This window comes from Nuphar pumila, unplaced genomic scaffold (assembly GCF_984573655.1).
Source record: "Nuphar pumila unplaced genomic scaffold, dmNupPumi1.hap1.1 HAP1_SCAFFOLD_718, whole genome shotgun sequence".
Classification (NCBI taxonomy): Eukaryota; Viridiplantae; Streptophyta; class Magnoliopsida; order Nymphaeales; family Nymphaeaceae; genus Nuphar; species Nuphar pumila.
Window position 1 is genome coordinate 32,507 of NW_028323464.1, and position 13,122 is coordinate 45,628.

General features: G+C 52.0%; 1 protein-coding gene across 1 annotated transcript; it reads left to right on the forward strand.

Moving 5' to 3' along the window:
* Window positions 1-1,085: 1,085 nt before the first annotated feature.
* Window positions 1,086-2,186, forward strand: LOC149809873 (uncharacterized). The gene is made up of 3 exons (XM_089994577.1): window positions 1,086-1,209; window positions 1,305-1,395; window positions 1,913-2,186. The coding sequence occupies exons 1-3, from the start codon at window positions 1,086-1,088 to the stop codon at window positions 2,184-2,186; spliced, it is 489 nt and encodes a 162-aa protein (XP_089850703.1).
* Window positions 2,187-13,122: the final 10,936 nt, after the last annotated feature.

A 13,122-nucleotide genomic window follows, 5' to 3' on the forward strand; every position in this document is an offset into this window, starting at 1 on the left:
ACGCACGTATTGCTCATCGTGCTCTAAAGTCCGAGGCAGGGAGGCAAGGCCGTGTTTGCCATCGGTGCCGACATGTTTGGGGTAGACACTGGTGGTCTCCTGAGTCATGCTGGGGCACCATGTCTTCAAACGGTGGTACCCTGTTCTGTCAGCGAGAGCTCTCTCCTGTACAACACAACCACTCTAATGATACATACATGCGTAACGATAATGCTAATTTCCCTGACTCTCCGGTGCAGGCGATGCTGCAAAAGGGAAACGGTTGAGGCAACCCTATACACATCCTTTCCACCCTATGGAAGACGTTCCGGGAGCCAATCACAAAAGCAATCTTTGAAATGCAATTGGAAGTTTTAGTGTGTTTACTTTTCAATGGTGGAGCAGCGATCGTACGGCGATGTTTTCACCGTTCGTCCACTGCAAACACGTCACACTGGCAAAGTACTGTACTGGACTGAGAACTCTTTGACAAAGTGTTATGAATTTGCGCATCTACAACGAATGGTACATATCTGGAACCATTTCAGTTGTTACCGCGCATTCTTACGCCTTCATTCTTACAAATGCCGACATGCATCCAGCGAAGCACCATCAATGTGAATATGAACGGGCCAATCGCACTGTCGACATCCTAAATCACGTGCACAACATTGTATTTGATGCGTACCTCCGTCCAGTTACCAACTAGGGTTGGGACATAGCCGTCAATTTTGTTATAAAGTGCGTATCCATGGCTGGTGTCGTCACCCATCGTGCCTGGTCAGTTTCTGGACACGCTGGAAGCGAAGATACGATGGATGAGTTTGATTGAAGGCATACGCAAAACTGGCTATTGAGGGCACTGCGGCTTTGCTGTTGATTGCATTCTGCGAACGCATCCGTTCGCGAGCGTGGCGACATCCGGATATCAACCTAACTAATTAGGAATGCCGGCAAACTACGCAGTGGCTGTACCCTGACCGACGGCCTGTGCCAAATGCGAAGGAGCGCAAACATTTACCATTAGATATGCTCATTATACCTATTGGAAGTGCGCACCTATCGGCAGGCCCGTTCATGTTGGGTTTTGGGGTACCTGCATAGCCATGGCCGGACTGATTGACAAGTTGAAGCAGTCCACAGGCTTTGCGGAGCCTGCGCAATCCAACCCTTCGCTCTTGGCTCAGTTGGAGGAGTCGACGACATTGTCGCGACAGCAGCGTTTGACTGGTTTCGGCATCGCGCTTGGCTTAGCTGCCCTATTTTGGGGACTCGTACGCGTTCTCCAAGCTTGTCGCAAATGTTCATGTGAACCGCATATTCAGTTGCATTCCCATCTGCTTTGGAAGCACATCAAATAGCCAATGACGTGCGCTCTGGTTTGCAGGCTGTCCTTGTTATCATGTTCGGCAACATGTATGCTCCTCGCTCCCAACACAATGAACGATTTTCATGACAGTTCTGCGTGCAGTGGTGATAATATGTCCGGATGCCACGCTCATTTTCACTGTCGTTGACGGGACTTATGTGCCAGATGGCTATCGGCAAGGTCATCTGCTAGGTCCTGGAATGTCGGGCAAACATCGAGATCAGCATCCTTCATGGGCATATCACGGGCGCTCGAACGGGCACTGCAAATGGATATTTTTTCACACTGCAAATACCTTTTGGGCGCACTGGAAACGAATGTGCAATACTGTAGTCATGGTCGCTGATTTGTCAGGGTCAATGAAGCACTCAGCAACTTTGAATGCACCTCCAAGTTACATCAGGTAGAGCCATCTTGCAGCTCAGAGTAACGATACTGATGTATGCAAGCTTTTACAGCAACTTCCTGCAGTCGTTTCTCAGAGATGATGGGCCAGGAACTTGCCACCCATCGTTAGAGGAGATATAAGGTGCTGCAGTGCAATGACGCCCTCGTGCAATGCAGAACGGCCTTTGCCATGTTCTTCACTCTTGGGAGTCTTGCATCGCTGACCTCCACCATGTTTTTGGTGGGTCCCATGAAGCAGCTGAAAAATATCTTCACCAAGCAACGGATGGCAGCAACTCTCACATACATATTCTCCATGATCTTGACTCTCTACACCGCAATCGGGGTGCGAGCTACTGCTGACTCCTTTCCTTCAACCAAGCTTCAGCCACATTCCTTTCTGCCCACAAGGGAATACTGGGTGCTGGAGCTCAGATTGGTAGACACATGAGAGAACTTGTCCGAATGCTTACAGGGCTATCCAAACCATTTTCTAGTACTTGCACCTGAAGGTTCACTTGTGTGTGCCGCTTACGTTTCTCGAAGAGAGAGAAATAAGGAACCTGCAGGTGTTCATGAACAGGGCATGGTACACCACTGGCTACTATGCTTCCACTTTACCCGACTCCTTTTGCCAGAGTCCCGTCACTTCTGCGACCCTGTCAGCAGAAATTGACATGCTTTGATGATGATGCTCACACGTATATCATTGCAACAATAGCGCATCCACATGGCAGACTCATCGCCACTCGAGCTGACTTCACCATCACTCAAGACCAGGGTGCCTACACCAGCCTGACCGTTGCTAATCTCAAAGATCTCACGTGTCTTCACCCTGACCTCCTGACATGGATGTATCGTGTTACAACGCAAACGCCCTATCAGAAGCATAGGCATAAGCATGCTCTCGGGCATAGGTGAATCAGCGCCTGGCGCTTTCAACATTACGATGGTAATGGTGGCAATGATTCCAAGCAGTTCTTGGATTTGCCAATGTCCATGTGGATGCGGTAGCGTTGTAAACAGATATCTGTTTACAACAGATACATCATCATTATCATAGTGCAGTCGTGCATTCCACTGCAATGCTTCACTCACTGTTGGTGGTGTGTTGTTGTTGCTAACTGGTGTGAGGCCATGTGCAGTTGCGAAACTTCCTGTTGGTGATACCATGCATGATTATACAGTTCGTTGCGCTCATATGGTGCGATACCAACCACAGTTGACCTTGCTTCTGTCTCTGTCGAACCCTGAAATGTCTCTCGAGCACTGTTGTGCCAGAATCAGAGTTGCTGTTTGCTTGCAAGCATTGATGCATGTTGGAGGTGTCTTTGCGAATATGCCTCGTGTAGTATACTGTCTGGGAGATTGCTGATTTGGACCCCGCTAGCAGCATCGCCAGACGGTGTGATGGTGGTGTTAAGCCTGGAAATGCGTGAGTTCTGGGGACGGAACCGGGTGTCGAAGCCCATGCTGGCGAGGCATTCCACCCTGCACCTGCTGTGTTGGTTGGAACCAGGTACAGTCGCAGAGCGTGATGCAGCAGGTTTGTATCACATCTGTGCATCATTTCTACTCTTATAGCTCATCGTTGCTACTGCAGCTAGCAGTCCCAGTTGCATAACTTTCATACGTCAACTGCGCAGTTCCCTTCCCGATGATGATTTTTGCTTTCTCAACACTACCGCATCCACATGGACATTGGCAATTCCTAGCTAGATCTGGCAAACATGCATCTGCCCAAGTTTGATCAGTTCATCCTCCCGGACTCTGCAAAATTCGATAACTTTGTACATAGTAAGTGTGATCCATTTGCAGGTACTGCTCGACATGGATACCTGGGGGCCAGGGAGTTTTTTTGCACATGGTTGGCGCTTCACACCTCACATCTGGTGTTTGATGGTCCAGCAGCACACATGACCAACCAGCCCTTTGTATCGTAAACAAACCCAAGACAAGTTCTGCCGTCGTCGCATCATGCCCATTCTGACGATTGCAGTGTCTTGCTGTTACACACCTCATACATGCTGAGCTCGAGCATGCAAGCGTCGACGCGCGAAGAACCTTTCCCAAGACTGCAGACATTGTGGTCTGGCATTCCCATACATGCTGCAATGTGCGGGGCTGGGGTGGACCCCTTACGACGAAACACTGTCTGGCTGACGAATGAATGACATCATATGCAATTGAGTAACCTGTCAACCCCCTATGCGGGCCGTACCCATGACATACATGAGCTGTGAATGGCACAATGTTGGTGGTATGAAGTGGTGTTTCTGCAACTCTTGCCTCTGGCTACCGTAGTATATTAGACTCTTGGTTGAAGTGCCGGACTGCGTTACATCGTGACATATTATTATTCGTCCGTCATTGTGGCCAAACCAGCACTGGCGCCGCAGGCGACAAATTTTCAGGGTACAGGACGTCATGCATGGCATTGCATGGGAGTCAGTTTCATCAAGCCCAATATGCATTTCCATTGATACATCACATGTGCCAAGAGTGCGACAATCCAATCCGATCACCCGTCGACGTGCATGTAGCGCCCGCAGGCGGGACGGATGATGCGTGTTGCCGCATATTGACAAGATAATGTTTCTGCAAGTTTAAACTGGCGTAATATACTTACATTTATCACAGGTTCCGTTCTGGCTTGCAATTCTCATGCATCTGAGAATAGGTCAGGGTACACACGGTGCCGCAGGCACCTTGGAAAATATTGGATAGCGCCACGCGTGACATATTAGATTCTCAGCTATTCGGAGAATTTTTCAGCCCGTTGTGACGTGTGACCAATATAATATGCCCATAGGTTGGGCGAAAGGCCCCAGTGTGACGCGTGACCAACCAAGGGTCAAATATACTGCGGTAGGGACACTTTGTGGAAATGTACTGTAATACTGACTGATTGCGATGTCGGCATCCTCAATACCTGCTTACATGTATGCCAGCGAGCATGCGGTTCTGTTTGCGATCTGGTCCGGTAGCACCTCTTCGTATGTGAGAGGTGCATGTATCTCCAGAGATACGGTGCACCAAGGTGTGCACGTCTCGTGTGGTCAATGGCTCAGCAGACCACGAATGAAGACCTCGTTAAGGGATTTCAAGATGTGATAAAGAGCCCAAAGGTCGGCGTAGACAATTGAGGTCATCGCAAGTCATGTACCGTCTGATGAAATTGCCACACCCGTGGTTCAGTCAAGACAGCGGCTGTGCTCATGCTTTGAACGGCATCATCACACAACAGCGTGTTATGTGTGTCGGCATCTCAAAGCCAGCATCGCTTGCCAAAATGGAAGGAACGAACAGGATCTAAGCTCTAAGAATATGACATGGCTTCGCACGCTTGGCGTCAGAGAGAAAAGCTGCGGTGAGTTCGAGCACATATCTCGGAACCATAAGGAAGGGAAGGCCCAGCGATCTCTAGCTATAATACTCAACAACTCAAGCTGTGATGCGATCACAAAGGCACCGTGGACTAGCCTGCTACCCTGCGCTCGAGGTCTGTGAGGGTCATCTGGAGAGCTTTGAGGGAAGCGACCGACTGTCGAACCTCGCTCGACTCCCTCCCCACGCCAACCATCGGCGAGTCGCCAGGGGAGGCGAGCTGCCCGAACAGGTTGTCAGCGGCCTCCGCAAGGCGCGGGTTGTTGCCGTTTTTGACAGTTTTGACCACAAGGGGCTCGGGGGCGCCCCAAACGCAGGCAAACGTCTCCGAGAGCACCATGTACTTGTTTGTGAGCTCGGGGTCATTCGGCTGATTGATGCGCGCCACAATGCGCGTCAGTTGCTCCTTCTGCTCCGGCAGCAGGGCAGATTGCACGTAGAAGTTATCTTCATCGGCCAAGCGGTACAGCCAGGGTAGCAGAGTCGGGAGAGCAACATTCTGCTCCACCCACCTACATGATGAAGCATCGTTTTTGAACACCATGGCTTTTTAATTCACCTCTCCAGGTACCTCGGAGACCCAAGAATACGAGTGAATATCTGGCATATTTGATGGCATTATTCACAGCAAACAAAAGCTTTGTACAACATTGCCGCGTCCACAGGTAACCAAGTTGGGAGAGCTGGCAAGAACGAAACACGCCTGGCACAGGCCAGCAATCAAAGACGATAAAATTACATCAATTCACAGGCAATTGCAATGTACAAAGTTGTGCTAAACAACAAGAATGGTCCGCTAATATAGTATCAATGAAAACATTGATACTATATTAGCGGACCATTCTTGATGCTTAGCACAACTTTGTCGTTTTACAAGGGAATGAATTGATTGGTTTTGTGCAGCTCGTGTAGACTCCCAAGTTGAACTTAGAGCTGCCCATTACACTGTTAGACGCATGCATGGTCGTCATGCGGGCATGGAGCAATGGCTTCTTGTGCCACCTGAAACAGTGCTTCGCAAGAAGACGGTTTGGACCCCCATGGGTCCTACTCATGATGATGTATCTTTCAAAACTATCCGCATCCACATGAACATTGGCAGCTCCAACAACTGCTTGGCGAAAACTGATTGTTACCATTACCTGAGGCAAGCGTACCTGGACCAGCCTGACTTACCATATTTCTGTGCCTAAGTGCAGTTGCGCATCTTCAGGCTGCTGGACCCGCAAACCGTCGGGCGAAGCGCTAGCCCAGAAGCATAAGACAGGATGCATTTCTGATGTTGCTGGACATGGGTTGCTTGTTCCGACAGCTGACGTTCAATGAGCTTTATCACTTCGAATGTACTGTCTTTGTTGCTTGTTGACTCCTGCCATTGTCTATGTGATGTAACGATGGACATGGGTGAGATGGCAGAAGGGAACGCACGAGGAGATCAGGTCCAGGAGCTGCCGGATGGTGGGTGGGTGGAGGGCGTTCCACACAGGGGAAGTCTTCTGCATGAGTTTGAGCATGCTCGGCTGGTCAGCGTTGGCATTCAGCGCGCGTCGGTACATGCCGTCTGTGTCAGTGCGCTCGAGGAGATCCACCCCATCCAGCCCCTCAAGCACATTCACCGGCACGCCCGGACTCGTCGCTGTTGCACGCAACCCATGACCCCGGCCGCTCGCATCGTCAGGCTGCTCAGCAAATTGCGTCTGCAGCGGGGGAGGAGAGGCCCGCGTGCGGCCCGCAGCGACCCCCGCTGTCGTTGGTCGGGGGGAGAAGGAGAGATTGGCGTCCGCAGCTGGCGCGGGCCCTCGATCGCGCGGGGAAGTCTCGTCCGCGTATGCTCTGTCCGTGCTGGGCTCGGATGCGGGAACGTGGGGGTCGAGGCCCGGGTGGAGGACGCCAGAATCGTCGGGGGTCGGAGGTGTCGGCGGCTCTACGATCTTTGTGTAGATCGGGTTGTGGTGAATTGTGCTGGAGGCGGTGGCGCCGGACTCGAGGTTGGCTACGCGTAGCTCGAGGGCTTCGATCGCAGAGGTCACGTGGTGAGTCAGCTGGTTCATGTCTGCGATGATGTCTCGCTCAAAGTTGGGCTGCTGCCGCGAGTTGGACGGCAGCTCCAGGCTCGCAACGGCTTCGAGGTCACCGGGGGAATACCGGGATGATGACATCTGCGGTCAACGATCAAATAAAGCTTGAATTTAAGGGCCGGTTTGTGGAAGGAGGCCCGGGCGGCAGATTCTGACTGGATGCTTGGGGGTTGGGCACTTTCACATGGATGGGGCCGTACGTGAATGTGACAGAAACGACGACAGAACATCCAGAGAGGCACTATTTTCAGGTAAAACATCCATGCGCAGACTGTGCCACAGTAAGTATGATGCAGTGCTCTGCCAGAGTGGGTTTCGACCCCACTTTCTGCCCCGAGCGGTCATGCACTTTCAAGCATCTGGACCCGAAATGTGACATGGTCTGGTTAAACGTTGATGTCATCATGTGTTTGTTTACGCATGCACTAGCATTACATCCATGAATGTAAGCGGCCATCTGGATGCATTGCTGTGTGAATATTAGGCGATGCTGGCACCAGCTTGCTGCCATAAATTTGCTCTTCCATCCTTGTTCTGTTCCGACCTCAGTCCCGTTTTCCCCATCCATTGTGACAGTACTTCACTATACTTCACTACCAACGCGCACTCTCAACATCTGGGTAACAAATTCTTCACATGGACAACTTGTGCAACGGCAAATTATTAACCGTGCAGCATGCGTGTCCAATGTTTGTCTAGTGGCCTGGTTTCCAGGATGGTGCCAAGCTCATTCACATGTTGTGCGGCTTATCAGGCATCGTTCAGTGAGTCGAAGTCCGCTACAGCATACATGCTTCGCCTGGAGTTGGTCCCACAAACAACAAGTGACGGTGTGTCATGGAGAAACGCACCAATTCGCGCGGGGGAGAGCTCTCAGCTTGAGGTGCTCGAAGGCCCCGGGGCCAGGTGTGCTCATCGAGGACAGTGTCCTTGGAATCGGCATCCGTCAGCGTCTGCGTCCCGTCGCGGACCGAGACGAGGTCGTTCGACTGCGCAGCACGCGCGAGGAACTGATTGTACGCGCTACTCGTTCGAATGGCCCCAATCGTGCTCTCGCTGCGCGAACTGAACACCGATGCGGGTCGCGATTTGGCGGGAAAGTCCCGCGGCAGCGCCCCCCGCTCCGGGGCGTCCTCCGTTGACTCTTTCCGGTACGGCGACACGCTGCGCTTCTCCATCGTTTTGCTGCCTCTCCTCACTGCGTCGCTTCGCGCCTTTTGCCTCCACGCCGACACAGTGCCCCTCTGCATGGGATGAGAGCACGTCAGTGTTCGCCAGAACGGGATTCGACCCCCACTTTCGTCCTGAACATTCATGCCTTTCCGGACATCTGGACCTGGAAAACGGCAGGGTCCGGCGAAACACTGGAGCGCATACAATCGGCACCTCAATGCTGCATCGAGAGACTCATATGCGACCCTTGTCAGAGTTCCATGCTGAGGGGGGGGAGAAGCGGGGAGGGTGGGGGGGCGGCCGCTGTTTGGTCACCCAGCGCCATGCGCTGCAGAACATTCTACAGCCAAATTTAGCGGAGCATGAGCACCGTTGCTGCCACAAACGCAGAGTCTCCCACTGTCTTCTGGAATGTATGCACAGCATCGCCACATATGGTACTGCAGTAGAACGGATGGAGCGCACTCAGCGATCAGCTTGCCACGATGAGGGCACGGGTTCTGCACTCTCTGTGATCTGCCGTCTCACCTCGTCCTCACATGCTGGGACATTCTCATGCTCTCCCCGCAGCAGAAGTTGGTGCTGTGGATCATGGTGGTGAAAGCTCATGAGTTTCTTACTCTTATCTATGTGACATAGCGATGATGGCTCGTTCAAGTGGCAGCACTTTTAAGAAAGGCTTTCTTGTCCCAACCGCTGACGTTCAACGATCTGTTCTGTTTCGAAGGTGAGTGCTTGATTGCTGTCGACCTGTACCATTTGATTCGTGCTCTGATCTGTGTGACATAATTACGATGACTTTCCCTACAAGACTACCGCGTCTGCATGGCCATTGGCGACTCCAACGTTTGCACTCTGCTCACAGGCTATTCACATTCAAGCAGGAACGCGGCGTGAGGCGGGGTGGAGCGCACAGGATTGTCGCCCAACCAGCCATGCAGCGAGCTCAAGAGTGCGAGGGCTTCGGTCATCGCAATCCGCACGGGCTTGACCCGATCATGCTTCAGTTTGGTGAGGCACTCCACACAGCGCAGCGTGCGTGACTTGTCGGGCGAGACGCCGTCCTCAAGTTCGGCCCCAGCATGGTCGCGAGGGCGATCAGTGACTCCGCCGCGGCCTTCCTCACCTGCCAGTCCTGGCTCTGTAGGCAGCCGAGGATACCGATGCCATGTGGCGCGCCCGCAGGGGTGGTGGCCGTGGCGCCCGGGGGGAGGGGGGGGGCGGGGGGGGCTGCCTATGAGGGCGCCCATGAGTGGGCGGATGCTATCCAGACCCTGCGAGATGAAGCCCTCACCCAGCCCTGCGTGCGGCCCGCAGCAGATGTCAGAGCAGGAGTTCCTCAATAAAAAACGCGACCTGAAACAGTGGTTTCTCAAGTTCACTCATTACGCCTTTTACGCCTTTGTATGACGCTGTGCTTGTACAAAATGTGGGGATCGGACGCCATTCTGGCAAACACTGATGCGGACAGACGACGCACCTGTAGACTCTCGGACAGCGGCGAAAGCCAGCAGCACCTGAGGCTTGGCATGGAAGGAGCTAGACGAGAGGTACCGAAGCAGCTGTTTGAGCATCGCAGGGTCCGCGGGCGCCACGTAGGGCGCCATTTGCTGCAACGCCGAAGCAGCAGCGCTCTGCAGCTCTTTGTTCTGGGCCTGCAACCCATCCAGGGCGACCCGCATGACGGGGTTGCCATACGACCCTGGCAGTGGTGTCCGCATCACCGCCTGGTAGTTCTTAGCAAGCTGGGCAGTCACATCTGCTGCGGTGTCACGTACCCCTCCGTCTGTGTCACTCATCCTCGACTTGAGGTACCTGTGCGCCATAGCTTTTGTTTGCACCGCTCTAGGAACCCTGCTGACTTACAAGATCGCTGCATGTTTGGCATACTGTTGGCAATAATCGCGTGATATTCGCCATAAAGAAAACCTTGCTGTGCGCGCGAGAAACTGTTCACGGAACCTCCCGCGAAGCAGCGCTTCGTCTGAACCAGGTCCAAACCCCAATGCTGTGCCAAAATTGTGCATTTTCAAGCTTCCGACCCCAATAACGTAGATTTGCATTATTATATTCACCCCCTTAAAAAAGGTCCTCTCTTCGAGCCGTGTTCTGGTCGCGGCTCCCCCATGCAGCCCATTGTTTCGCCAGCATGGGGTTTGACAGCGAGTTCGGGGACAGGAATTGTTCTGTCCCCGAAATTCATGTATTTTCGGGCATCTGAACCCAAAATGGAACTCACTCTGCCTGGCAAATGTGTTGTTCATGCTCGTGTGGGGTGCAGTCCCTCGACGTTACGTGGCGCACAACATGGCGTTCACATTACTTGGTCGTATTGAGATTATGACTGACGCAGCAGTCATACCCTTGATAACCTTGTATATATAACTGGACTCCACCTGTCGTTCGTTGCTTTGGTGTCGTTCTACCGGTGTATCTAACCTCTTGCTCAGACCGTTGGGCACGGTCGAACCGGCAGTCGTACATGTAACTCCTTCAACGCATACCCCATGTAGTCCTTTCATTTTATGCAGCTACTGAGCATGCTGGGAGAAGCCCGGTATAGTTGCATATTAATATGCATGTTTCTACACTCTGCACGGCGAAACACTCATGCGGCGATGCGGCAACGCACTGCACTCGCAGTGGACGGCCTTGTTCATGGGCCCTTTCGGGTTCTCGTATACGTCTAGCGTTGCGTACCGTCATAGCTCGTGGCACATCCATCACCATGTTCAACATGGATTAGCTATGATCGCACTGTGTCTAAGTTGCTCCTAATTGCTCATACCATGCGAACATCTTTGTCCTTGTTCGCTGTCCTCAGTTTCACATAATCTCTGTAAAAAATATGCTACTCCATTTGACCAAGTGATCATGAGCGTTGACATTTCTCTTGTTGGGTCAGTGTTTCGCTAAACCCAGGCATTTCTAGGGTCCAGATGGCCCTATGAATGCGTGGTTTTTCGGGACGAAAATGTTGGTCAAAACCCATTCTGGCGAAGCATTGTGATGGTTCCTTGATGACATGTGACATGAAGTGTCTTATTGGTGGTTGAAGATGGTGGCGATGATCACCCCTAAGTAAAGTTCTGATTACAGGCTGGTGATGCAGCTCCACTCCACTGCGTGTTCCCGGCATTGGAAGTGTTCATAGGATCGGAGGGTCCTCCAAGTTGTTGTTTACGAATAGCACTTAAGCTGTAACAATCGCTGTGACAGCCTGCCTGATGTTGGGATGCGGAGCATGCTTGGAGGGCTTGGAGGCCCTTGCACAGAGGCAAAGTCAGGTCACCTGGATACTTACGTGGCGTGCTACAAGGGCTCGCGCAGCACTTATGCTTTGCGGTATGGACCGTGACGTTTCCGGACCAGATGAGCGTATGGCTCCATGCTCTAGCAAGAGTGCTCATATCTCGATGCGTCCCTTGGGCTGTTTTAGTACTCTCATGTTTTCTGCATCGGGAAGGTTGTCGTGACCGTTGTTGGATCGCGGATTTGCTGCTTCATGTGAAACATAGACACATGGATTCCTTTGTACGTATGCTTCTCGTCTGTTCGTGCTGGTTGCATTGAAAATCGCGCTGACGGCACAACGCCTACCCTATAACGGCACATACAGCCCATTGATCTCTTCGTTGACAGGCAAGAGCAGAGGCGGAAGGAAAAATATAGGAACGCACTGACACATTCTTGTTATCAAGGTCGAGTTTTGGAAGATGGCCTGCGCATGAGGGCATGTTGCTTCTGATGTCAACGTCACCAGCAGGCGAATGCTATCCTTGCGAGTCCATGGCTTTGACTCGTTGCCGGGCTGTATAATTGCGTTGACACAAAAACTGATGGTGTCTCCCTCAAGCTGCTTCTGCAAACGATTTCAAATCGTGAATAACGAAAGGGCGCGGACACGACTAATGTGCTGAGCTCATCCAAGACAACGGCTCAGAATCACACAAAACAGACCAGAACATGTTCCAAAGAACGATCGTACCAGAATCACATCGTGCAGTTCCTCAATGCCGTTCTTTTGAGTGCTCCTGTCATTGAGCTTCTGCAATCCGCGAAGGATGTTGTCCTTGATTTCGTGCAATCGCTTGGTAGCCGCTTCGGCCACAGCCGTATCTAACCCTGACATATTCAAGTCAATCTGAGGGTGCCATCGATGTCTTGCACTCTTGTGACATCACTGGTGCAGGATGCGTACTTAGCGTTGAAACCGACAACAGACAGAGATTCGACTCTCTGCTCAAAAACACAAGTGAAATCACGCCTCTGAGTACTAATGTTTGATTTCCAGGATCAAATACTGGTTGGACTCTGGAACATTGCAGTTTGGGGTCGCGCAGGATGGCAACAGGATGAAAACCAGGTAATACAGAGCCAGAGGCGACTCCACAGTGTTCAAGCGAAAAAATAGCTAGTCACAAGCTCGGACGTGGTCTTTCCAAGCAAGAAGCATGGCAGATGCCTCATGTAATGGATGTTTGATGACAATTCGGACTGCGTCATGGACGGACTGGACCGAAATTATTGATAGAGCGAGTCAAATACGACAATTTGAACATGACTGTGGAATTTCTGTCACGCACGACAATCTGTGGCATGCGCACGCACGCGCATTGTCGAAACCTATGATTACATGTCTTTCATGCGCGGATGGAGGCAAGGCGAGATGTACATCGCGAGAATCAGTTCGAACCTGGAAAGGTTTCTGCTTGGGTTGTCCCACGTGCAGTTCCCATCCTTACACGC